At 39.4% G+C, this 23,676-nt stretch overlaps 1 protein-coding gene across 11 annotated transcripts in view; it reads right to left on the bottom strand.

Annotated features, from left to right (window-relative positions):
• Positions 1–754: 754 nt before the first annotated feature.
• ZC3H13 (zinc finger CCCH-type containing 13) overlaps positions 755–23,676 on the bottom strand; it is a 46,454-nt gene continuing 23,532 nt past the window's right edge. For 4 of the 11 annotated variants that reach the window (XM_087918431.1, XM_087918434.1, XM_087918421.1 and 1 more), the window contains exons 4-20: positions 23,221–23,332; positions 18,629–18,737; positions 16,910–17,049; positions 16,065–16,222; positions 15,167–15,367; positions 13,899–14,066; positions 12,152–12,462; positions 10,431–10,886; positions 9,350–9,535; positions 8,472–8,922; positions 8,087–8,190; positions 5,920–6,921; positions 4,463–4,966; positions 3,856–4,005; positions 2,685–2,885; positions 2,070–2,233; positions 755–1,241 (exon numbers count right to left, since the gene is read on the bottom strand). In XM_087918431.1, coding sequence (XP_087774557.1) covers positions 1,074–1,241; positions 2,070–2,233; positions 2,685–2,885; positions 3,856–4,005; positions 4,463–4,966; positions 5,920–6,921; positions 8,087–8,190; positions 8,472–8,922; positions 9,350–9,535; positions 10,431–10,886; positions 12,152–12,462; positions 13,899–14,066; positions 15,167–15,367; positions 16,065–16,222; positions 16,910–17,049; positions 18,629–18,737; positions 23,221–23,332 — 4,585 coding nt within the window. In that variant the 3' untranslated portion in view covers positions 755–1,073. Of the gene's footprint in view, positions 1,242–2,069; positions 2,234–2,684; positions 2,886–3,855; positions 4,006–4,462; positions 4,967–5,919; positions 6,922–8,086; positions 8,191–8,471; positions 8,923–9,349; positions 9,536–10,430; positions 10,887–12,151; positions 12,463–13,898; positions 14,067–15,166; positions 15,368–16,064; positions 16,223–16,909; positions 17,050–18,628; positions 18,738–23,169; positions 23,333–23,676 lie in introns of all 11 variants that reach the window. The other 7 variants (XM_087918451.1, XM_087918452.1, XM_087918437.1 and 4 more) reach the window with 3 other exon arrangements.

Below are 23,676 nucleotides of genomic sequence, written 5' to 3'. Positions count from 1 at the left end.
GAACACTGATAAACTGAAAAAATAGGATCAATACTGGGGTGGGATATTTAGAGAAAGAAAACAAAAGAAAAGGCAGAAATAAAACAATCCAATTTTCAGAAGGGTTCCGAAGCTCTGGTCACAGTCTGAAGACCATCTGTGAATGGCCTTGGGTGAAACCAAATTGAAATGCAAACTGAAGAAACATCTCACCCAAAACCACATTTTCCAACTGTTTTCTGGAATGTAGGTGCCTCCTACTGACTGATCATACAAAGCATCCTTGGTTGGAGAGATAATTGCAGTTAGGTAAAAACAAGCAGCTAAATAGCAAAGTCAGTATGTTCAAACAAACAAAAAGAATATATGTAAAACACTATTAGCATCGCCACTTTTAGATTATGGCCTAATACATTTCAAGAACATTTGGTGAGGATGTCTAGATATATTTCAAATGGAACCTTTTTCAAAAGCATATTAACCACAAACTAAACTAAACATCAAGGGTGTTTCAGGTGTAGCCCCCTCTGAGACCTGACCTAGAGGAAGATCTGGAAAAAATAATCCCACCTTTTCCTCTAGCATCTGAGGAATTCCACCGAGCATGCAACTGGATTTATCTCACCTTCATAATTAAAAAAAAAGGACTTCATGCAGATAACATGCATTGTATTTTTTATGATTCTTTTTTGGATGGTAAAGATTATTAGCTTGTTGATCTTACAAAGGAAATGTTATGGAAGAGAAAAAAGAAATGGGGAAAAAATCAGAACTGTTTTCTTCTTAAAAATTTAATAGATGATAAAACAGATATCCCAAAATGGACGTTTTTACACACTTAAACACAAGTGACTTTTTAAATAAAATCCATGGTTAGAACTCTTGTCATAAAACATGCAGCAAAAAACAGACAAAGTGGTCTTCGGTTTTTGTACTAAATACTTTTCCTTGTCATTCTGTCTCAGAATCCACACAGGTACTCTTTTTGAGTATTTTCATTCTTGTGGCAACATCATACTTAAAGGAAGTAAGACTGCAAACATCAACATTATCAAACAGTGAAACAAAACAACCATAGGGCAGGAGGCTCTGGCTCAGGACAGGCACATTTCTGGAACATAGGGTTGTGTCAGTTTAGAATCCTCTGTCTTATCTGGCCCAGACCCTTGCTGCACAGTCTTGCGTTTAAACAATCGTAGGCTTAGCCGAAGCAACTCGTTGTCCACCACTGGAGGATTTGTGTAGGTTTGTTTTGTTGTGCCCTGTTAAGACAGGATATGACTTATATTAGCAATGATTGCATAAGTTTTCTAATGTAAGATTACTAGCATTTCAGAAGCAGCATATTTTATTCTGTAAAAATATATACACAATTGAAATTATTGGAGACACAGCACCAAAAGTTCTGGGTCAGCAGGCCTGGCTAGGGGGGAAGAGGGGAACTGGGCTGCACAAACAGTGGGCCGGCACACATGTGTGATCGACTTGCACGAGTGGCAGGCACGTGTGCTGGCCCCACTACTTGTGGAAGCTTGTGGGCGCCCACAGCTCACACTGGGCCTAGTTGGGGACCCCCTTTTCTAGATGAAAGATGTCCAAAACAATCATAAGCCTGAAGACAGATAAGATGAGGAAGAAGTCAAAGCAGGAAACTCCAAATATTAAGAATCAGGTACCCTTTTTGTAAGGTTAAATGTAAATCCACTTTTCAAAAGAAATATTCTGCCCCAGAATTCTGGGAGAACACAGCCGTGCTTTTGGGAAATGGACAGCCATACAAATATGACACATAAAAATAAATAAATAAATGCATTTTGAAGATTATGCTTGCTCGAATATTAAGCACTTCTGAATACCAAGGATTTCACAGAAAAGCTCTGAATATTATTTCAGTGGAACAATAGCTGCTCAACAAAGTGATAATCCCATTTTTAGAACTTTTATTAACTTCATGTTGCTTTCACAAAGAGGAGGAAAAAAGACTTTAAAAATGAGCAAAATATGTTGCAGCTATGTAATGAGATGACTATATGGCCAATGATTTTTGCATCAAAGTTTACTATATCTTAAAATACATTTCCGGTACTCGCCTTTTCATTTTTCACAAGCTGCTTGCGGATTGCAGAATCCCTCCGAAAACAAAGAGCTTTACAGCAAGGGCCCAGGTTGCACAGCAGTCCGGCTCGCTCTTCTTTTCGCAATAGGGCAGACATATTCAGAGCCCCAAATTCATGCTCAAAAAGGCTCTCTGCATCTACAAAGAGGCAATATAACGGTGAGATCTAAAGTCTTCTACAATGGGGATTCAGATCTCCCATACCAGCCGAGACACTATCTTTAGAGAATCATGCGAAGTCACTACTTCTTCTCCCAATATCCAGTTCCCTGAATCTAGTCCAAGCCACTTCCCTCGGAGCACCTCCCTTCTCCGTAGCAGGAAGAGGAACAGGCTACCTGGTTGCCTTGGGAGAAAGGGAGATTTCATACACACAAAGACGGAGTAAAATTGTTTCAACAGAACAACTCTATCAGGTCTTTACAAACCTGCATGCCTTATCTTGGTGAGCATGTTGCTCTGATTTATAAACAGTCCCTGCACAATTAGAAGTAGTCTTTTCAGAATGACACGTGCTCAGAAACAAAAATTAATACGAACTTTGAAGGGTTTTCTAACTTCATGATCTGCTGGGAATAAACTAATTTACCTTTAGGTTTCTCCAAAGATCTCTGACAAGTTTCTTTTATCTTTGTGAAGAGCTGAGGGCCAGCCAGTTGTTTGGAAATGCCAACTCTCAACATAACAGCAGCAGGAGTAAATTTTAAAAGAGCAGCTCCAGGCTCTCGGGGCTCTTTTGGCTGTTTTGGCATCAGGCTTGACCAATCTACATCAATGACATCCACCGGATCTGCAAACACATACAAAAAACAAACAAAACAAAACTGAAGATATTTTCATTTGTTGTTTCAGTCCTTTTCTTAAATAAGCAACAGAAAACCTGTAACTAAAGCAAATGAGTAAAACCTAAGAGGAGACTATAAATTGTAGAATAAGACAAATGCAAATGTTTACTCTTAAATAACATTATCTCTTAGATACCAAAGTACCCACTAGAGTATGGGCACAAAGATTGTTGCAATGGTTTCCTGGCTGCAAACAGGGAAGATCAGTTGCAAATCTCACTCTGAGGCAATCACTATCCCGCTCAAAGAAAAAACAAAGCAGGATGAGACCTCCTTTCGGTTGGCTTAGGACTCTTGTAGGAAACTTGCTTTTCCCCTGTTTAGGGTACAGCTGTTTTTATCTTCTTTCAGATCTGATTCCTGAGAAAGATCCAGGAAAGAAAGTAGACTCTGACCTGTTCCCAACCATTGAAGAGGCCAAAGGAAAGTAACTTTATGGAAGAAATGAGAGGAGCTCCTTCGCCCGTAACAGTCAGCCTTCTTCAATTAAGACAAGACCCTGTCATTTCTCGAGGAAAACTCCCAGGGACTGAATCACCGGACCAGGCCTGGCCTGTCTCCGTTTTAAAAATGTTTATCTAAAAATGCAAGATGCACGGATTCATGGGTCATAGCCTAATCCAAACAAAACCGATTGGGGAATCTGGGTAACTTTGTACCACCTTTGGCCTGCCTCTTATGTTCTTGACTAGGGCACTGATATTTCTTAAACTATATAGTTTCCTACGCTCCTCTTTCTCATGACCAGCTAAATTGGAACGGCTCTATTACCTTTATCAAGACGATTCATTTTCTTTGTGCATAGATTGGGCAGGCTTCAGGTTATTGTTTCAAGTCAGGAATAATCATTTTGGAACAATAATTTGGCTTTCTAATACACATACGACTGATGTACCTGATTTTTGCTAAGCTTACCTGGCATCTTCTCCTCATCTTGCTGATCGTCTCTCTTTTCAGCATCACCTGCCAAAATTTCATCCAATTCATCATCACTGATTGGCTCATATTCTCCAGCACCAGATTCCGTTGACTGCACATCATCTATTTTTGTTTCATCATCTCCACCTGCAAAACAGACAGAAATGTTGCAAAATGCACTTATTCCGTCAAACTCTCTACAAGATCCAACAGGAATGGCCCGCTAAATGAGATGATGCAGCAGACCTAATTAGGTTTGCCTGTTGTTCGTGTCTGGAGCCAGATCAGAGAAACCGCACTCTGGGTTTAATCTTTTCTGTGTCTCTTTTCTCCTCCCGGTTTCTCTTCCACCACCATCAGTTTTCAGAGAGCAAAAATATCATTTGTACTGGGAAAAGTTTTGACAGTAAAGTTAGCTACTGTACAATCTCCTAAAGAACCTACTTCATGTGGAGTCCACCAGTAACTATGCTGCTCAAAAAACTACATGAGGAAACCTGAAATTCAGAATGTTCAAATACGATGATTTATTATTACATGAGGCCATTTATGTTTGTTTTAAAGCAGGAAAACAGCCAGCATTTGTATTTTCAGAATGACTTACCTTCTATGTTTTCCACTTTCTCTGCTTCAATTCCATCTTCAAATCCTTGCAAAGCACCCAGGTCTTTATCCTGCCTTTCCTTCTCCTGGGAAGCAGAATCCAGACAGGTGGCCTCAAAAGCCTGATGATCTTTACTTGCTTTGGTCTCACTGTGCTTGGATATTTCTGCTTGAGAGGAAGTGCTGACACCTCTCTCTCTTTCCAGACTTTCAGGGAGTGGACGTTCTTTTTCACGGTCCAGATCTCTTCGTTTTTCTCGTTGTCTGTCTCGTTCCCGAATCCTGTCCCGGTCTCTGCTCCTCAACCAATCAGATTTGGCTGCATCTCGGTCCCAATCTCTCTGCCTCCCATCCCGTCTCTCTCTTTCCCGTTCGCGATCATGCTCATGCCGGTCTCTGTCCTGCACTCTTTCTCTGCTGTCAAAGGACCCAGATCTGGAGTGACCTTGGCGATCAGATTCAGGAGAACTTCGCCTCGAACTGTGACTCCTTGAATCCTGTCGATCTAGAACACACAATCAACCCCATCAAAACAGACGATCAGACTTTCATTTAGAAAAAAAACCTCAGAACTCAGAATGAAGGAAAGGGTCTGTTAGACAACAAATCCAGACACTACACCAGATTGTACAACCTCATGGTTTACTGACCTGAAGACAAATCCTTTGCTTTTCCCTATTTTCCTTATAGCTTCTAAAGGAACATTTCTACCTTGCAGAAAATCTGCCAGGGACACGATAGAAAGAGTTGAGGCCAACAGTATCAATGCCTAGTTCTCCCTTCCTGTTTCACCTTCCTCATGCATCCATTCCACAAACAGTTTCATGTTTCCTCTCTCATTCGAGTCACACTCATCCCCAAAATAAAATTTGGAAAAAAATTCGAACGATCCCAATATACCTTTCTAAGAGCTCAATGACCCATGCAAGGAGCCAGAGAAGCGAAGCATATTGGGGGAATTAACTTTTCCTTTCTTTTCCAACCCCCTCACTTAAAATAGATCCATTAGGAAGGGCTGTCAAACTCGTGGCCCATGGGCCAGATGGGTCACACGCTGGCCACACCTATGAGGAAAAAAAAATCCCAATACATCACGTGATGCTGCAGTGACGACGCGAATTTGACACCCCTGCATTAGGACTACTGATTAAGATTTTTTTGCAAACTAGCAGTACCAAATGAACTTCTAAAAAGCCTAAGTGTAGGCTATGAAGGAAAGAAAGGCGGGCTGAGGGTTTCCAAGCTCTGCTTGAATGACCTTATCCCCAAACAAGTTATTACTACTACCCTTTATAAAGCAATTTTATAGGCTTAGCCATTGTACACTGGCAAGAGCAAATCCCTCCTCACAGTAGCTCCTTGAGCCTCATCCCAAATCCCCATCCCAAACTCTGGGCCTCCCAACGACAACCCAGGGATCTGGCACAGGAGCAAAGACAACCACCCAACTGAAATTACCAGAAGAGGTGCTACGGCTGGCAACCCCTCGCTTCAGCTGATCGATTCTGGATTTCCGCTCGCCTGCGATTTCAAGGCATCTCCTGTCTCTGTCGCTCGAACTGCTGTGCAAGATCTTCTTCACTGCAGCCTGGTCATCTCCGCTGCGATGTGCAGAATCATTAGAGGGTGATCGGAGTCTACTTGAAGTACGGCTCCTGTTGCTACAGAGGCTGCTGCTACGCTTCTGCTCTGCGGGGTGGAGGTGAGTGGCTTCTTCAACCCCGTGAGAAACCTCCATGGTCTCACCTCGTGTACGGTGGCTAGTTCTATGGGGCTCCTCAGAAGTCCTTTCTAGAACCGTTTCCCCACGCTCTGGAACATCCTCATCTGACCAGTCACTAAACGTTGTGTCCTCCCTCTTGGGAGCAACTTCCACTACTGCAGTTTTCTCGGGCGCTGCTTCCACCACTTCTTCTTTCGTGGTCACGGGTGGCGTCCTGGGGCCTTTTTTCTTCTTCTGATGGGGGCCACTGTCTTCCTCAGAAGCCTCAGAATCTCCCTTGGATCTCTTGCGCTTCTTTTCAGCGTTCTTCTTTTTCTGGCCTTTCTTGGGAGAAAACACTTGAGTCTTCTCTGCTGGCGGTTCGCTGATATAGCGCTCTAACCCACCACCATCTTCCTCTTTCTTCTTCTTTGCTGTTTTTTTCTGTATTTTAGCTTTCTTCTTGTCTTCGTGCATGTGATCTACTGCCTCGTGCTCTTCAGAATCCCGTTTGCTTACATTATCTTGGATTCTGCTCCTTGTACTCTCATTTCCCTCTCGCTGATCTCGCTGTTTGTCCCCAGAAGTACTCCGTTCTTTGTAGTCGCTTTCTTCATAATGTCTCAGGCTTTCCTTTCGCTCTGGCTTTCTGTCGCTCTCTTTCCAACGGCTCTGCTTCTCTTCTGAGAGGTGTGAAGGACTAAGTGAACGTGATTCTTGAGGACGTACAACCTGACTCAATAAACGCCGTTTTTCATCTATAAAAAATGAAAATATGTCACGACACCTCATTTTGGAACCAATTCTTATATCTAGGAATATTCTTTAACTTATAGCAAAAAAGAAAAACTTCCAGCTATACTTTTTGTGATGAGAACAGAAAATTATTCTGTAAGATTGGAGAGTTGACATGAAAGTTACTTGTAGGAAAATCATCAGCACGTATATACACATTCTCCTCCTCCTAAAAATACATTCCTCCTTTTCAAAGTCAAATGAATTTAAAAAATAATCCGTTTTAATAAAGTGAGACTGCTAAACACTACCGATTTATAGATTTTCTAGAATATACTTTAGCCTTCTTCACAAAGGCAATATCAACAAATGATTTTATTCCTCGTCATAGTTAAATGGGATATACAAACAGTAAACAAAGAGTGACCTGGATAACTGTTTTTACACTGGCTTTACAAAAGAGACTTATTAAAGTTTTGAAACTGTTGTGAGAAAGGGCAAAAAAGAAGTGAAATCAAATTCTACAACATTATAGGACTGAACTAAAGATTGTTGGAACTAAAAGGAAGGAAGTAGGCCATAGTTGCAAGGCAGCCATCACAGCATCCCCGAAAACATGTCATCACAATTTGGGCACTCGGGAAGCAGCTCCACAATTATAATGTGGTCACCATTTGCGATCTTCACTGCCAATTTCGGACAAGCAAAGCCAATGGAGAAGCATGCAGGAGACTGCAAATGGTGACTTTGGGAACTGTGAACATGTAGAATTCACCTAAGCATGGCAATGGCGATTGGGACTGCCGTTGTAAGTCAAAGCAGCCACGTGACACTGTGCCTTATAACAATGTTGCTTAGTGACGGGGAGTTCCTGGTCCCAATTACCACTGGTGAGGACTACCTGCAAATACAAGAGTTTAACTGTACAATTTAACTTAATTTCCTCAGCTGCAGGTGCCAACATACAACTTCACATGATGTTCTAGGTACCAAAAATAATGGACCAACAAATTAATAAATAAAAGGATGGTCAAAATCTTCCCAAATCTCAAGTGAGAACAAAACAACTTGTAAATTGGAAAAGACAAGCTTTGAAGGTTGGCAGACCCTATCTTAGAACACAGTGGCTGTTGTGTTCATAGGAACTGTGTGGGCAACTCTTGCCAGGAAGTACGTGCTTCCACTCACTCTGATCTTCTCCACTGTTGTAGGCATCGCTATCAGGTGAATGTTCACGGCGGCGTTTAGGAGATTTCCGAGGGCTGGGGCTACTTTCGTTTCTGTGACGTTTTCTGCATTAACACAAAAAGAAAACGTTAGTCACTAAATTCGAAGTACTTAAGTTCTGAGGAGTCTCATCCATCTTCTAGCATAAATACAAACAGCCCTGTTACACACCAACTTTCAAAATTTAAGTTGAACGTCAAGAATCCTTTTTCCAAAAAAATTGTTTACAGAAAGACATATGAACGGTCAATGTTTGTTTGGATAATGTTGGGTATAGCTTGTTCATTCCATTTACTGTCTCAGGCTGCATAATTATTTATTTTCTTTTTTAAAACAACAAACTCACTTTGATTTCCTCTCTTCACGACTGTCTCTTGTGGTCCTTTCTTCACGGACATCTTCTCTCTTGTCCCTGCGTTCTTCTCTTCCTCTCTCTTTGTCATCCCATTCTCTCTGTCGTTCCCGTTCTTTGTCTCTTTCCCGGCCCCGCTCCCTTTCCCTTTCTCGTTCTCTTTCTCTTTCCCGCTCTCTTTCCCTTTCTCGGTCCCGTTCTCTGTCATGGTCTCTATCCCGCTCCCGGTCCCGTTCTCTGTCCTTATCTCTTTCTCTCTCACGTTCTCGCTCACGGGCCCGATCACGTTCTGCTTCTCTCTCTCTTTCCCTCTCCCTTTCTCGCTCCCTAGGTCTTTCATCCCTCCTGTCTTCATTCCTGTCTACTCTTCGTTCTTCTAGTCTTTCATCGCGGTCAATATCATCATTTCTTCCCTGGTGCCGTATGGGTGAGCTTTGCCTCTGATCTGTAATGATAAACAGGTTTTAATTCCAATTTATAATCACCTAATTTATTTTTCAATATTTGTGCATAGAAATGCTTTAATCTTAAATCACTCCAACAGATGTGAAATAATTAATTCTGATGGTATTATTTAGATTGGGTATCCACAATGATAAAAAATCTAGGGAAATCAAAGGTTGAGAGGGAAATGACAACTCCACTGTAGAGCAAAAAAGACCCTGAATTTGAAATTTCTTTGGGAACTTTTCTCAGTAAACAATATTGTGCTAAATGAGCTAGTTAATTACTAGTGCTTGTAATTAAAGTTCATCATGTCAGTGTAGCTTTCACAGCTACATTCATCTTTAATGTTATTCTACTGTTATGCCCTTTTAGTAAGAATCCATTAACAAGTTAATGGTTCAAAAAAACTCCTGAAGAGTACTTACCTCTTTCTCTGTTGTCACGCTTCTCTCTTTCTCCATGTCTTCTTTCAAAAGAAGAATCTCTTGCATGTTCACGGCTTTCATAGCGATCCCTGTCAGGGTAACTGCTCCGTGATTCCCAGTTGTCATGGTAGCTACTACTAGAATTATGGCTATCAACTTGAGAGCCTCTTGTTCCTCGACTGCCTACTGAAAACGAGACACGCAGAAAACATGGAAGAATCTCTGTTGCCAAAATTAGCTACTACAGATTTACTAAAAGAACTGCATTTCATAAAGGGATTGGTAAATTATGGACCAGAACTGCCAATATGCATTCAGGCAAGTTAAAATGTAACTCCTGATCTAGGATAATAGTTTGTGGAATATATTTGCCATAAAAATGCTAAATATAAGGAAGCTTTGCTTAAAAGCCTGTCCTTTTCAATTATAAATTTCAAACTACAGAACTCCACATGCAGAAATCAAAGCAATTTAAGATCTGTCAGCTTGCAACATCTCAGTTAAGCAGAGGTGGTGAATTAAAAGGAATTCAGATTCAGAAAACAAATGTTGAAAAAAAAATCACAGACTCAAAACAAAATCCAGCACTATGAAAAGGGAAGCCTTGTTTGACAATAACAGAAAGGTTTAAAATCATCTGGCTAACAAATCTGCTCAAACAAAAGCTAGTCTTTAGACTAATTTTCAACAGTTTTGCTTTGGCAAAAAAGTCTGCATTCATACAATCTCCCAAACTGTGTCTCAAAAACTTATTCATTTCATAACAGTGAATTAAAGGAAAAAACCTCCTCAATAGCAATGTATGACTAAAATCAACTCATCTTCTTTTAAGATAAATGGGGCATTTTTTTTCCTACTAAAAGGAGAAATCCATGTGATAATTATTGCCATCTGTTCCACATTATTTAATAATTTTTAAGATATACATATAGGATCATCGTCCTATGGATAATAGTGACCCAATTTGGTGAAGTCATAAAAAGAAATGATCTGTAGTGTAATTCATTTCTACCCTATTGATTAAACAGATGTTAATGTAAACCAATAGTGTAACATTCCTATTATTTCATGTATTACATACCCTTGTCTGTTAATTCAGGACCCCTCCCTCTGCTTCTTCCAGAAGTTCTGGATTCATTTCTTGTTTCACTTCTTGAGTCTGTACGACTTTCAGCTCGAGAACTATCTTCCCTGCCATGGGCTCTTGCATAGCTACGCGATTCCTCCAAATACTGCTCCTCTTTCTTATGCTCCCGACACTCTCTGTCCCTGTAGTCATGTGAGTCACGTGTCGAACGTAAGTCCCTCTGATCCCGGCTTTCTTTGTTGTCTCTACTGAAATCCCTGGCATCCCGTGAGTCCCGAGCATCCCGAGATTCTCTGGGATCTCTGCGTTCTCTGTTGTCTCTGGTTTCCCTTCGATCCCGTCCATCCCGGGATTCTCGATCATCTCGGTGATCTCTGGGGGTACTTTGCTCTTGGTCATAATCCCGTTCATCCCTGTTGTCTCTCTCTCTTCCCCTTTTTCCTCTCGTTTCTGGAAGTAAAATACATTCAAATGTAAATATATGATCAACTTAATAGTACTACAGGTAGTCCTCGTTAAGGCCCTTTAAATGGATATGCAGTGAAATAACTCTTCTAACTGTGATTTATTGAATAAATATTGGCTTTGTTCTACGAACTAAAATATCAATTTTCATATAGACTACAGAGGTAACAAAGCAAGTAACCCGTCTCTTAGGGTGCGATGCAAATCTGCTTATCAGAGCCTGGAAGGTACTACAGTAGTCCTGTAGTAGACTACCGGTAGACTTACAACAGTTCATTTAGTGACTGTTCAAAGTTACAACGGCACTGAAAAAAGGGACTTATCACCATTTTTCACACTTAGGACTGTTACAGCATCCCCAAGGTCACGTGATTTACATTTGGATGCTTCACAGTTCGTGTTTATAACAGTTTATTTATGACGGTTGCAGTGTCGAGTCATTTTGCAAACCTCTGGCAAGAAAAGTCAATGGGGAAGCCAGATTCAGTTAATAATCGGGTTACTAATTTAAAACTGTAGTGATTCAATTAACAAATGTGGCAAGAAAAGTCGTAAAATGGGGCAAAACTCATGCTAACAAATTTCTTACTTAGCAACATATATTCTGGGCCCAATTGGGGTCATTAAGTCGAGGACTATATGTATTAAAAAGCATGGGGAGAACACGGAAAAGAAAATATTTCAAAGGAATCTTTGTAGTGAATGACACATATTTAGGTTTGATGCTGATTAAGCGTAATTCTTATTCTACCCTTGCTAGTCTTAAAACAGTTCTAATTCCTCATCCAAAAAGTTCTAAAAAGTCCTCCTTGCCCACTTTGAAAGTCTGCATAATACTTTGTTTAACATCCACATTCAGAGCAAAGGTAGGGAATTGGTTCTGAAAAACACATTTGAAAGCTGATGCTCCATGACTCTAGTAGCGTCTTTTCAAGCTAACCCATTTTATTAAAAGGCATAAACAAATGAGATGAAAGGACTCCTTGGAAAAGACCCTGATGTTGAGAAAGACGGAAGGCAAAAGGAGAAGGGGACAGCAGAGGAGGAGATGGGTAGATCGTGTCCTTGATGTAACGGGCGTGAGTTTGTGCAGACTCTGGGAGACAGTGGAGGATGGGGGGGGCCTTTAGGCCATGCGCCGGTCCAAGGGATTGTGAAGAGGTGGACAAGACTTAGCGACTGAGCAACCAAGAATGGTTCCATTAAATAGGGACTATCTGTATTCATACAGTCTTGATGATTATTCATACCATCTCTTCTTTCATGGCGACGGTCGTGTGACTGTGAAATCCGCTCGTGATCATGCCGGCTTCTCTCTCGAACTGGTGAACGGTGCCTGGAAGACGCCTGTTTTTGCTGCGGAGAAGGCGATGCTCGGTGAGGGTAAGGAGAAGAAGACCGACCTACAGGTGGGGAAGTGGTCCTTTTGTAAGAGGGGGAAGGGGTTCTTTTGTGACGTGGTGACGGAGAACGTCTCTGAATAGAAGAACTCGACTGAGATGAAGAGGAATGATGCATCGATGAAACAGGGGAATGATGCTGTGTTGGTGGTGAAGCAGACCTGCAAACACAGAACTGTATACACATCTTGGTGCTACATACATTTTGAGCACTACCCACACAAACCTTTATAATGATCTCTTGTTAAAATTGCATTCAAATCGGTTCCAAAAGTAGAGCAGTCGTTCCAAAGCCAAGCTTATTCCTGCCTGTACACAATTTTCCTGGCAAGGCATTTGTTTTCATTAATAACTTAACAGTATGTTTGGCTTTGGGTGGCTAAAAATATGCAGTATTCAAATCATTTTAAAATATCCATATACTGTATACCAAACAACAAACGTTCCCCGGGGCAAACTTTGTTGGATTATAGGTCAATTTTCATTTTCTTATCAATAGCATTTCTCAAAGCTCACGATTTTACCCTGTGTGCGAAACACTCTACCTACAGCTTTACTTCTTCTACTGTGTTTTCCTGAAAATAAGACCCTGTCTTATATTTTTTTCCCCTACCAAAAAAGGCATCAGCTTAATTTTCACCCATGCACCCGTGCAGCCTGGAGTGGGCGGGGTTCAAATTAGGGCTTATTTTAGGAGAGGTGGGGCTTATACTGGGCGCACGTGTAAAAATCAAACCAGGACTTACTTTCGGGGTAAGCTGCATTTTCGGGAAAACACAGTATTATCAGTATGGGATGATTATTTCTAACTTGCCTTAGGCAATCATGAAGGGCCTGCATCCCAACTCTGAGAGAGGCCACCATCCAAAATGGGTAGGGGCATCCCTGGAAACCTGCAAAATTCTCTGTAACAAACACAAAGGAAAATCCAATATTCTGTTTCTCTCACACACTCGGTCTCCCACACAGGAATTAGGCTTTAGAATAAACATTGAGGAAGAATCCATTTTTTAAAGAGGATCATTGGAGCTGATAAGAGAATGGTTATCTCTTCTTCCCCAGTAAGGGGGGGTGGGGTAGGACAATGTCAAGTGTCAGAATATCAAACAGGGTGGGGGGTGGGAGGAATGAGTATTAGTTTGGCGACTTTAATGAGTTGTATATAGGAGAGAGATTACCCATACTTGGTATGCTATGATTAAATTGTGCTTGTTTTCAGTCCTTCCTGATGTTCAAAATACATTTTTTTTACATCTTTATGTACAGTTACAGTTTTATTACATTTTATCTTTCAAGTGCAGAGAGTAAGCAATTACACTGCAAAAGCAAGCAGACCGTACAACCATGTGGGACAAACAATGAGAACAAGAGAATCAAAGCCAGCTGGGTGACCTTGGGCTAATCTCTCTCAGCCCAGCCCCTTCCACAGGGTTTTTGTTATGGGGAAAAACAAGAGGAGAAAGGAATATTATGTATGTATTACTTTCTAAAAAGTAATAAAGGTGGGATAAAAATGTAATAAAATGCAGTTTCATGTTGCAGCAAACTCTCATGAATAAACAAAGTCTAAAATACACAATTTTTGTTTAAATCCTACCTGCGGGGGGGTGAAAAAGAATGTTTATGGCTGCTGGACTTAGATGGAGCCCAAGATGTCTGCCTTCTTCTTGTGGCAGGAGAATACTCTCGTGAAGAAGAATTGCTACCAGAATGGTCTTCTGGACTAGGTGAACGCCTCTGTCTGTGGGAACTTTCTGAGGGATCCCTGAGGAAGAGTCATATAGCCAACATATACAAAACTGTCATTAACAACAGCATGAATACCGTGATTTATAGCTCGAGGGAGCAAATCTCCACTTAAGGGAAAAACATACCCCTTCCTAGAAAATATACTATAAGTGCCAGTTTGGCATAATTTATTCTCCAAAGCACCAGAAGGCACGACAAGAAGTAATGCAAGCTTGTTAAAGAGAGATCCAACAATTTTTTTTTTCCTGTTAGTGAAAACAATTAATAAAATAGCTTGCACCTTGGAGTTATTGATGCACCATCACAGGAGGTTTTCAAAAACAGATTGGACAACCATTGGACCAGGAAGATATAAGGTTTCCTGCTTTGACAGGGTGGTGGTAGATAGAAGACCTCTGAAGTCCCTTTCTGCCCTATGATTCTATGATTTAAGGTGGTGGCCTAGAAACCAGGAGAACACAAGTTCTAGCTCCACCTTAGGCATGGAAGCTGCTGGATGAAGTCACTCTCTCTCTCTCTCTCTCTCTCTCAACTCAACCTACCTTATAGGATTGTTGTTATGAAGAAAATAGGAAGAGGAAGGATTATCGGTATGTTTGTTGCATTAAGTTACTTATAAGTAACAAAGGTAGGATTTAAAAAAGTCTTTTATATAAATTGTCAGCGACCTGAAGATGGGATAACTGGTTGCTGTCTATTTCCACAAATTAAAAAAAAAAAAAAAAAGCCAAGCCACCCAATGTTTGGTACCATTAACACATTTGCATGTCAGGAGCCACACTCGACCCTCTCTAGCATCCCTTAACACTAAGCATCCAAGGCATATTTCCATTAAGGAAGTGATTCCCTTTCCCCTTCCTTTTCTCACACACAAAGCCCACTTGTCTCACATTTGTTTTGGAAGATGGAGGGATTTCTTGAAACACAGTTTGGGAATGCATTGGGGGAGAGGGGGGGGCAACACAGAGAGAAAGAAGATCACAAAACTGGGTGGAGCGAGACCATGGACATTCTTGTTGAATGTTATATTTTGCTCTAGCCTTTTAGGAGTAATCTGAAGATGTTCTGAACAAAATGATAACGACACTGAAAAAAAACTAAACAAACTGCATTTACCTTTGCTTCTCTTTTTTTTCTTTATTATGTCTCTCAAAATCACGTCCCCTTTCCTTTACCTCCTTTGGCTTTTCTTCTACTCGCTCTTTAGCTTTATATTTTTCCTTATGTTTTTTCCCTTGGGTGGAGTCTTCTTGTGCTGGAGGTGGTGGGCTAGGCGTGCGAGGACCTTTCTTTTTATTGTGGTTATTTTTTGAATTTCTAAAAACCAATATACAAGCCAGTATTTCAAAATTTTAATCAGCTTGTATTATAACAATACTTCCTGAATGCCCATGCAGTATGTTCTGACATCTAAAGTACAAAAGTCTAGATCGAGCAGCTGAGCACACAAACATTGCATTAAACGTCCACCTAAGGTCTCCCATAGTTATTCAAATGAACAATTGCGGTTCTTGATGGGGTTGCCATGGCTAAATCTTCTGCCTGTGCCTCTGTCTAAGAGCTGGTTGCATAGGCCTGCCTGCTACACAAACTTCCATTTGGCAAAAGCGTACACATATAAAGAGTGAAATCCAATCACCCAGGAGAAAAAAAATTCACTTTCCCATCTACATCCTCAGAACTTGCTCCAGAGGTATTTGCCAAAGCAGATCTGAAGGGAACATGCACTGAGGGAAAAGTGGAGGAGAAACCCTTGTCATGTAAGCAGTCTTCACCTAAAAAACCAGGTCTGGAATCAACAACAGGCGTTTAGCATTTTACAAATTTCGTAGAAGTCTCCCTCACAAAAATCCTATTCCATATATTGCCAATATTGCTGGTCATCTTATGTTGGGAATACCTCCCCCCCCCCCCCCCAAGCCATAGGACTGCTTGGCAAACAAAGGCACAAACCCACAACAACTATCATGGTAAGAGATAACCATGTTGTTATAAAATATGCCAATCTACTTACCTCTGCTCCATGAGCGGGGAAGATACTGCTGAAACCTTTTTCTCTCTCTTGGTGGCAGTGGAGGAAGATTTAGGGCTTGTCCTTAATTTTGGAGATTTACTTGATTTCCTCGGTGAAGGTGAGGACGATAATTTTGATCTAACTGCCTCAGGAGAAATCTTAAAAAGAAACAATTAGTATTTTATAAAATCTAGCAATGGCCTTGCCACAGATAAGAACCAAGAATCAATGAAATTGATCCATACCAGAAAGCAATTTCTTTATATAATATTCATTATACACATGCATACATAGCCTCTAAGAACCACTGAAAGACAAAAATTAAGTAAGTTTTAAATTTTATTATTTATCTGGCAAGTAAACAAACTTATAGGCATTCATCAGACATTTTAAAATGTACTCTAAAATATCAATACATGTCATTAGCTTTCCATGCTAGGAGTCATGTAACAGTTCAGATTCAGAACTACAGCAAGGGTAAGTATACGTGTGTATCAGTGGTGGGATTCAAATTTTTTTACCACTGGTTCTGTGGGAATGGCTTGGTGGGCCTGGCAGGGGAAGGATACTGTAAAATCTCCAGTCAGAGGTGGGATTTGCCAGTTCTCCGAACTACTCAGAATTTCCACTAGTGGTTCTCCAAAACTGGTCAGAACCTGCTGAATACCAACTCTGGTGTGTATAGTATCTATATGGTATTATCAGTCATTCTCTCTCACACACACATGTGTATATATCTGATTAACAGGAATTATTATCCTGAGGATTTGAAAATTGCTTTATTCAATAACGTCCACTGATTTAGCTATTTATGACTATGCAGTGATACTTTTCAAGATACAAACCTCTTTTTTAATTACTATTTCTTCTCTTTTGTCCATGTTTTCTTCTTCAAGCTTCATTAACTCTCTCTGGATCTTCTGACGCTTCATTTCCAAAGACAATTCATGGTCATAATCATAATTAACATCTCCGTTATCAGAATCTTAAGTTATGAAAAAGGCGGCAGAAAGGGCAAGGGGAACAAAACTGGTAAGTAAACTCTTTCTTTATATAAATACACTCTAAAAATAATAATCATAATTCAATATACACCACCATTGTGATTTCCCATTTCATTTAAGAGTGATTCCAATTACGCGGTGAACATGATTTCTGAATGTTATTCAGCGGTGGCAGTAGTCTGGCAGTCTGTGACTGGGAGCAGATTCAAAAGAGAATATGTGTTTTGTCCATTTAATTATTGGAACAATCTGCATTCTCATGGTTTAGCCATCGACTGTATTAAATGCAAATCTAAATTTTCTTCCCAAAGCGAGAAAAGATAAAAAATATTTATAATAGGAAGAGAGGAACAGAAACATGTGCCTTTGCTATTGCTTCTGTATTATCAAACTGGCTCTTTTAGCACTAAAGGGACCATTAGAGTATTAATCAAAATCAGTAACCTCTGCCAATTAAATCCCTCAGTGTTGCCCTCTTTTTCATATGTGAACACAGACCCTTCCCAGCTCCTCCTTTTATCCTCTTTTCTGCTGTTTTTGCTTCCCAAGTTAGGTAGCAACAGCATACAAAGGTTTGCTCTTCTAGAAATTTGCATACTAATGACATCTCAAACAAGGCAAGACCAGGAGTGCATCCTAATGGCTTTAAAGGTTGCTATTAAGTAATCTGTAAATCTATGGTACAATGCAAAAAGATAATCCTCATTTGCCGACCATTTGTTCACCAAAATGCGATGGTACTGAAAGAATAACTTTACAGCTCACTTGTAACCATTTAACAACCATCACAACAACCTCTCAGTCATATGTTAGTATGTGTTGTCCTGTGCCTGAACTGCATTTCCCCCCCCCACTCGCCTCCAAACACACACATTGCAGAGTAGATAAGACTGTAGGGGAAGAGACTGCAAACAAGCAAACTGTTGGCTCTTCTGAACACAGAAAGCAATGCAACCATGCCGGCAGTCTAGGATTGGGAGCTGTGGGTTTACGATGCAAACAGCTTGCACTACTCACTTGAAATCTCTTTCTCTCCGATCTCTCTACTCTGTGGCATGGTGGGGAGTGATTTCTGCAGGCTACATAAATAGCTTATAGTATTATTTTGAAATTCAAAACAGAGCACTCTACAGGATAAAGAAAAGTAGAGAGATGGGAGAGGAAGAGAGGAAGCTGTTTGCTCTTCTATACATCAAAAGCAATGCAATCACATTGGCAACTGGGGATGAGAGTTGTGGACAGCTTAGAGAATGGGTGTCAAACTCCCATCATCACGGCAGCATCACATGACTTTTCCCCCCTTCGCTAAACTGGGTGTGAGCGTGGCCAGTGCATGACGCATCTGGCCCATGGGCTAGGAGTTTGAGAGCCCTGGCTTAGAGTATTCTCTTGAACTCTCTTCCCCTCCCATACACTCTACAGGGGTAGGGGAGAGATGAGAAAAATCAAGCAATTTCTACAGGGAATCTATCTTTTGCTTGACCTTTATAAAAAGTTTAGAATGGCAAGTCAAAATACATGTTAATTTGTTTGCAAGGTTTAATGGCATATTCTGTTTACCGTCTCTATTTGTTTCCCAGTCGGGATTTTCTTCTTCACTTTCTGGAGTCCTTTCTTTAGTAATTTTAATATCTTCCTTTCCCCTGTGCCTCCCTCTTGTAGACTCTTTCTACAGAAAAAAACATTAAAAAGTTACTTAGCTTTTTTCAAAGTAGAACATGAAATCTATTTTAATGTTACTTTCATATATTGTGGTGTAAGTTCACAGCTGACTTCATAACTCTTAATTTTCAAAAACTCTATGGTGAAATAAAATGTTAAAGAGATAAAATGCTCTGATATATTTAATAATATATATTAAGAAACCTACTCAGAGAAGAGTATAACTCCAGATCAAATGCTAAACCGTGGCTTAGAATTCCAGAAGTTAAGCAGAAGCAAGCCCTTGGTTTTAAAATCCTTGTATATCAATATGAAACTGAAGGCTAATACTGATTATGATTTGGACAAGCTCTTTCCCTCTATAAATGGGTAATTTCAGAAAATTTCCTGCACTTAGATGTCCAACTGTTAGTTGCTACTTCACTCCATTCATGAAAGTTTAAAACCTAGACCTTGCAGGTAATCCAAATTCCCTATAATGTGTGAAGTAGAAGTTATAGCAAACAGCATTTAACAAAGAAATCACAATTTGGAAGCCAGTTTTTAAAGTGGCTTGAGGACTATTTTGTAATGTTTTACTCCCACTGCACATTACAGGAAGCAGTAATTAAGGGAAATATAAGATGGCAGCAATGGGGCAGCCTTGACATGCAAAGGACTTCTTTATCTCTTAAAATTAAGATCCCCTAAAATAGGCCTGTATTTTACTGACGGTACATTCTGTTCACAAATCAAAAATTGGAATTAAAATTGAATGCTACATTTTGTATCCCATGAATTTCTATATAATTTAAAATAGAAGTTTAAGGAGAAGAATAAACTAAGAGGAAAGTATTCAAAACCCAAACATTCATTGTTGCACGTTCTTTTAAACTAAGACATGGTTTAACGCATTTCTAAAATAACTTTTGTTCTGATTGATTGATGTTGACATTTAGTGACCACGCAGATAGATTTTCTCTAAAATGATCAATTCTCAACCTGGTTCTGCAAGTCTTCCAACAGTAGCTTTGGATTTATAGGCTTCTAACATTTAAATGTATAAAATGTGCACAAATATATATATTTTAAAGCAACCATATAATGCTCTTTCCCAATGTTGTTACCTTCTGTTGATGGTTCTAACAAACTTCCCTAACATCTCTACAGTTGCATGAAAAGCAATCCCTGGTCAAATGATATATTTCCCTGAATCTTTACGCGAAAAGAAGCTAACATCTCAATACGGTAAGGAAGTTTAACTTTGTAAACAACATAATTCAGAACAACTAATGCATACATATATGAAGTTGTTTACAAATTCAATTAAAAAAGTGAGTATAGCAGGTGACAAGGTTTGGACACCCTTCCACTGGATACAGTAATACTTAGTTTAATGTAGTTGCTAGTAAGGTTCCAAAAGGTTAACTGATTCTTTAGACCTACAATTAGCCACGTAAACACAATTTCACAGATGAATAAATGCTGAACCTTCTATCCTCTCTGATTGTGATCATTCTTCTGTCTATTTTCAACAACTATGGGCACATTTCATCAGCTGTCTGAGCATTTGAAAACCAAGACAATTCACCCTTATCAAGTATAGGAAGGTTGTAACAATATCTATTAAACTTAGCTAGCAAGTTTAACAATGAGCAATATATTTAAGAAATGGAAATTACATGAAACTGTTGAGATTATGGCAAGATCTGTAAAAATTCTGCTGGTCAAATCTTTAAAACAGAACTCACAGATCATTGCTACGGACATGTTCAAAAACTAAAAACAAAACACTCATCTACAGGTCCATAGTGCAACACTGTTTATACAATGATGATCAAGAGAAAATTATCAGAAAAGGGTACTCTGATCTCATCACAAAAATATTAAAGTAAGCCTTGATAAACCTAAAATGTTTTTTGAAATTAAGTGCTTTGGACTGAAAAACCAACAATTTAACTGCCCATGACTAAAAGATATATTTGGAGAAAAAAGACAAAGCATTTGAAAAACGAACACTTTCTTAGCTATTATGGATAGAGGTGGCTCTATTATGATCTGAGGATCTGACGCAGGAGCCAGCGTCACAATATATTATCCACATAGAAGGAAGAATGGCTCCAACTTTGTATCAACATAACCTAAAAGCTAATGCCTCACAGCTGGTGAAGAAACTGAAGATATTTCAGGAAGACATACAAACATACCTTTCCAACTCACCATGACATACGAGCCAATCAGAGTTGCCCTGATTCTTAAGATGGGTGGCATGCATGCATAAATACTGTTTTGCTTAACAATAGAAAATTCTGGTCCAAATTGTAGTCTTAAATACAGGATAAGTGTTCAAGAAGATGATAGATTATAAGAAATTATAATTAAAAAAGAAACTTTAGTTAATTTCTTACAGTATGTAGATAATTCTCTCATTGAACACATAATGAAACTACTGTTCTGTTACATCTGAAAGGAATTTTAAAAATCCTATTATTCAAACTCTCAATCATTAACACATGATTAACAAGATATGAAATATTTAATTTTCAGTTGCTGTGTAAGTAAGACGGTGTTATGACACCAATAATTAAATTAACAAGTTAAACATATATTTAAATAATATAATACAAACTGTATCTCCTCAAATACAGATTTTTAATGACAATTTTCCCAGATGAATCAGCCAGTTTTCCTATCCAAAACAATAAAGACTTCCACATTTGATTGAATTCAGAACTTTCTAACAAATAATACAATCTAACATTGGTCATTATTCCAACTTCCTACAATGATTTAAAAATATAAGCTGTTATTTTATTTATTTATTTATTTATTTATTAAATTTATCTGCCACATGACTCTGAAAACTATAGAGGCATATATACGTAAGAAAAAAAAAATGAAATTCAGGCAAAGACACCTGACCTGAGTAAAACATTTGAAAAGACGTAGAAATTGAAGTGACCATAAGTATGAGCCCCACATGGGCAAATTAAAACTATTCAGTCATTCAACAAGTTAGGTATTTAGAATGAGATCCTTTTCTTTGCATAACAACTCCTAACAACATCCCTACAAACTCTTACAGGCAGTCCTCACTGAACAACCACTCGTTCAGTGACTGTTCAAATTGCAACAGCACTAAATAAGTGATACTTACGGGCGGTCCTTGAGGTTCTGGCCATCACAGCCTCCCCAGGGTCACATGATTGCAATCTGAGTACTCAATGCCTGGCTCACAGTTACAACATCACAGCAGGTCATGGTCACAATTTGCAACCTTTGTTGGCTTCTGACAAGCAATCATTGGGGACTGGGTTAAAAATGATCACCATGCCATGTTCTTGCTTAGCGACCATGGTGATTCATTTAACATCAATGAGAGAGGTGCTAGAATTGCCATCGTGCTTTACAACATCATGTTTTACGACTGTTGCTGCTCAGTGATGGCAATTCCAGTCCCAATGACTGTGGTTAATCAAGAACTGCTTGATTAAAGATAATCTTTTTCAGTTCCAAAGGAAGAGTACAGGTAGTCCTCAACATACGACTGTCATAAAGCTTGCTCAGTACATAGGTCATATTGGGTCATAAAAGGGTCAATTTTATAACTTTTCTTTTGCAGTGGCTGTTAAGCAATTGCCATGGTCATTAAACAAAATCAGTGGTTTCCTCTGGATAGTTTTGTCAAAAATCGCAAGTAACTAGTTGTTTTTGGTAAAATCATTGTTAAACTGACTGTAGGAAGCTGCAAACTGCCATAAATGCCGCTGTGTGGCCAACTGCCCACAGTTTGGCCACATGATCATAGAGGGAGCCCGGCCATCATTAACTTTGAATCCAGGTTATAGGTCCTGTGCTTTGAGTTGGCTGTAACTTTGATTGGTTGCTAAGGGACCACTCGTAAGTTGAAGACTAATTGTATACAAAGAAAGAAGAGAGAGGTTGGCTTGAAAAATACACATCAAAAAGATTATTTCAGCACCCAGAAATGCAAAAGAAATATGATGTTACTGAGTTTGGTAATGAAACACCTGCAAGAAAACCACCAAGCTCAGATAGCACCAAACACTCTACACTTCTCCATTTTTGCAGCTACTTAATAGGAAATTTGGGGAGCTGCTCCCATATCACTGTGGTTTACTTATTATATTTGAATAACTGGTGGTAAAAATCAACACTAGGTAGGGGCGCATAAAAGCCTGACAGCATTCCAAATAAAAGATTGTAAATTTGCAAAGTCCTTCATGCCTTTGCAGACCCACTGTTTCTGAGAAACCGCTCTGGATAGTTTTTGTGAAAAGTAGTACCAAGGGATACAAGAACTATGGGGAATTGGTGAAAATCAACCATCGTTTAGATCAGCAGTGATCCTCTTGATTCCCTCTATAAATCTAAGAAGCTCATCAAGACACAAACCTGGATCCAACCTATTATGCCCAGTTATATTTTACAGGACACACCTCTCTGTTTCTTATACTATTGTAGAAATCCTGGAGACATATGCATCCTACCCTAACAGGAGAAGGCTGTTCTTCTGTATTATGTTTCTGGGATTCACTTTCAATGTCTTGCCGCTTATTCTTCATTCTTTCCCGAAGGTCCCCTGTAGGCCTTTCTGGTGACCTGTATAATGAAGACAGAAAATACAGCTGCTTCTATAAAGTTTATTATTTAAAAAAGATAGCTTAATTGTAGGTTTTAAGTCCTTCAGTTCTGTAGTTCAGTTTCATTTCCCAATCTTTCTATTTTATTTAACACAGTTCCTGTCATGTTAATGCATAACAAATCACAACTGATCCTGCCCGAGGTGAAGGGAAATTGTCTGATTATTTTAATAAAGCTAAACTGCTATTAACAACAGTAGCGAAAATGCAAGCACACTGAAAAAATCATTGGGCATATTCTCAAAGACACTAATTCATTTCCCTGAAGAAAAAGTTACACAAATAGACGTTTTATGATATCAC

The sequence above is a fragment of the Pseudonaja textilis genome, chromosome 1 (genome assembly GCF_049901715.1).
Source record: "Pseudonaja textilis isolate UNSWEBS1 chromosome 1, rPseTex1.2, whole genome shotgun sequence".
Taxonomy (NCBI): Eukaryota; Metazoa; Chordata; class Lepidosauria; order Squamata; family Elapidae; genus Pseudonaja; species Pseudonaja textilis.
This window is presented reverse-complemented; position numbering and strand designations above follow the sequence as displayed.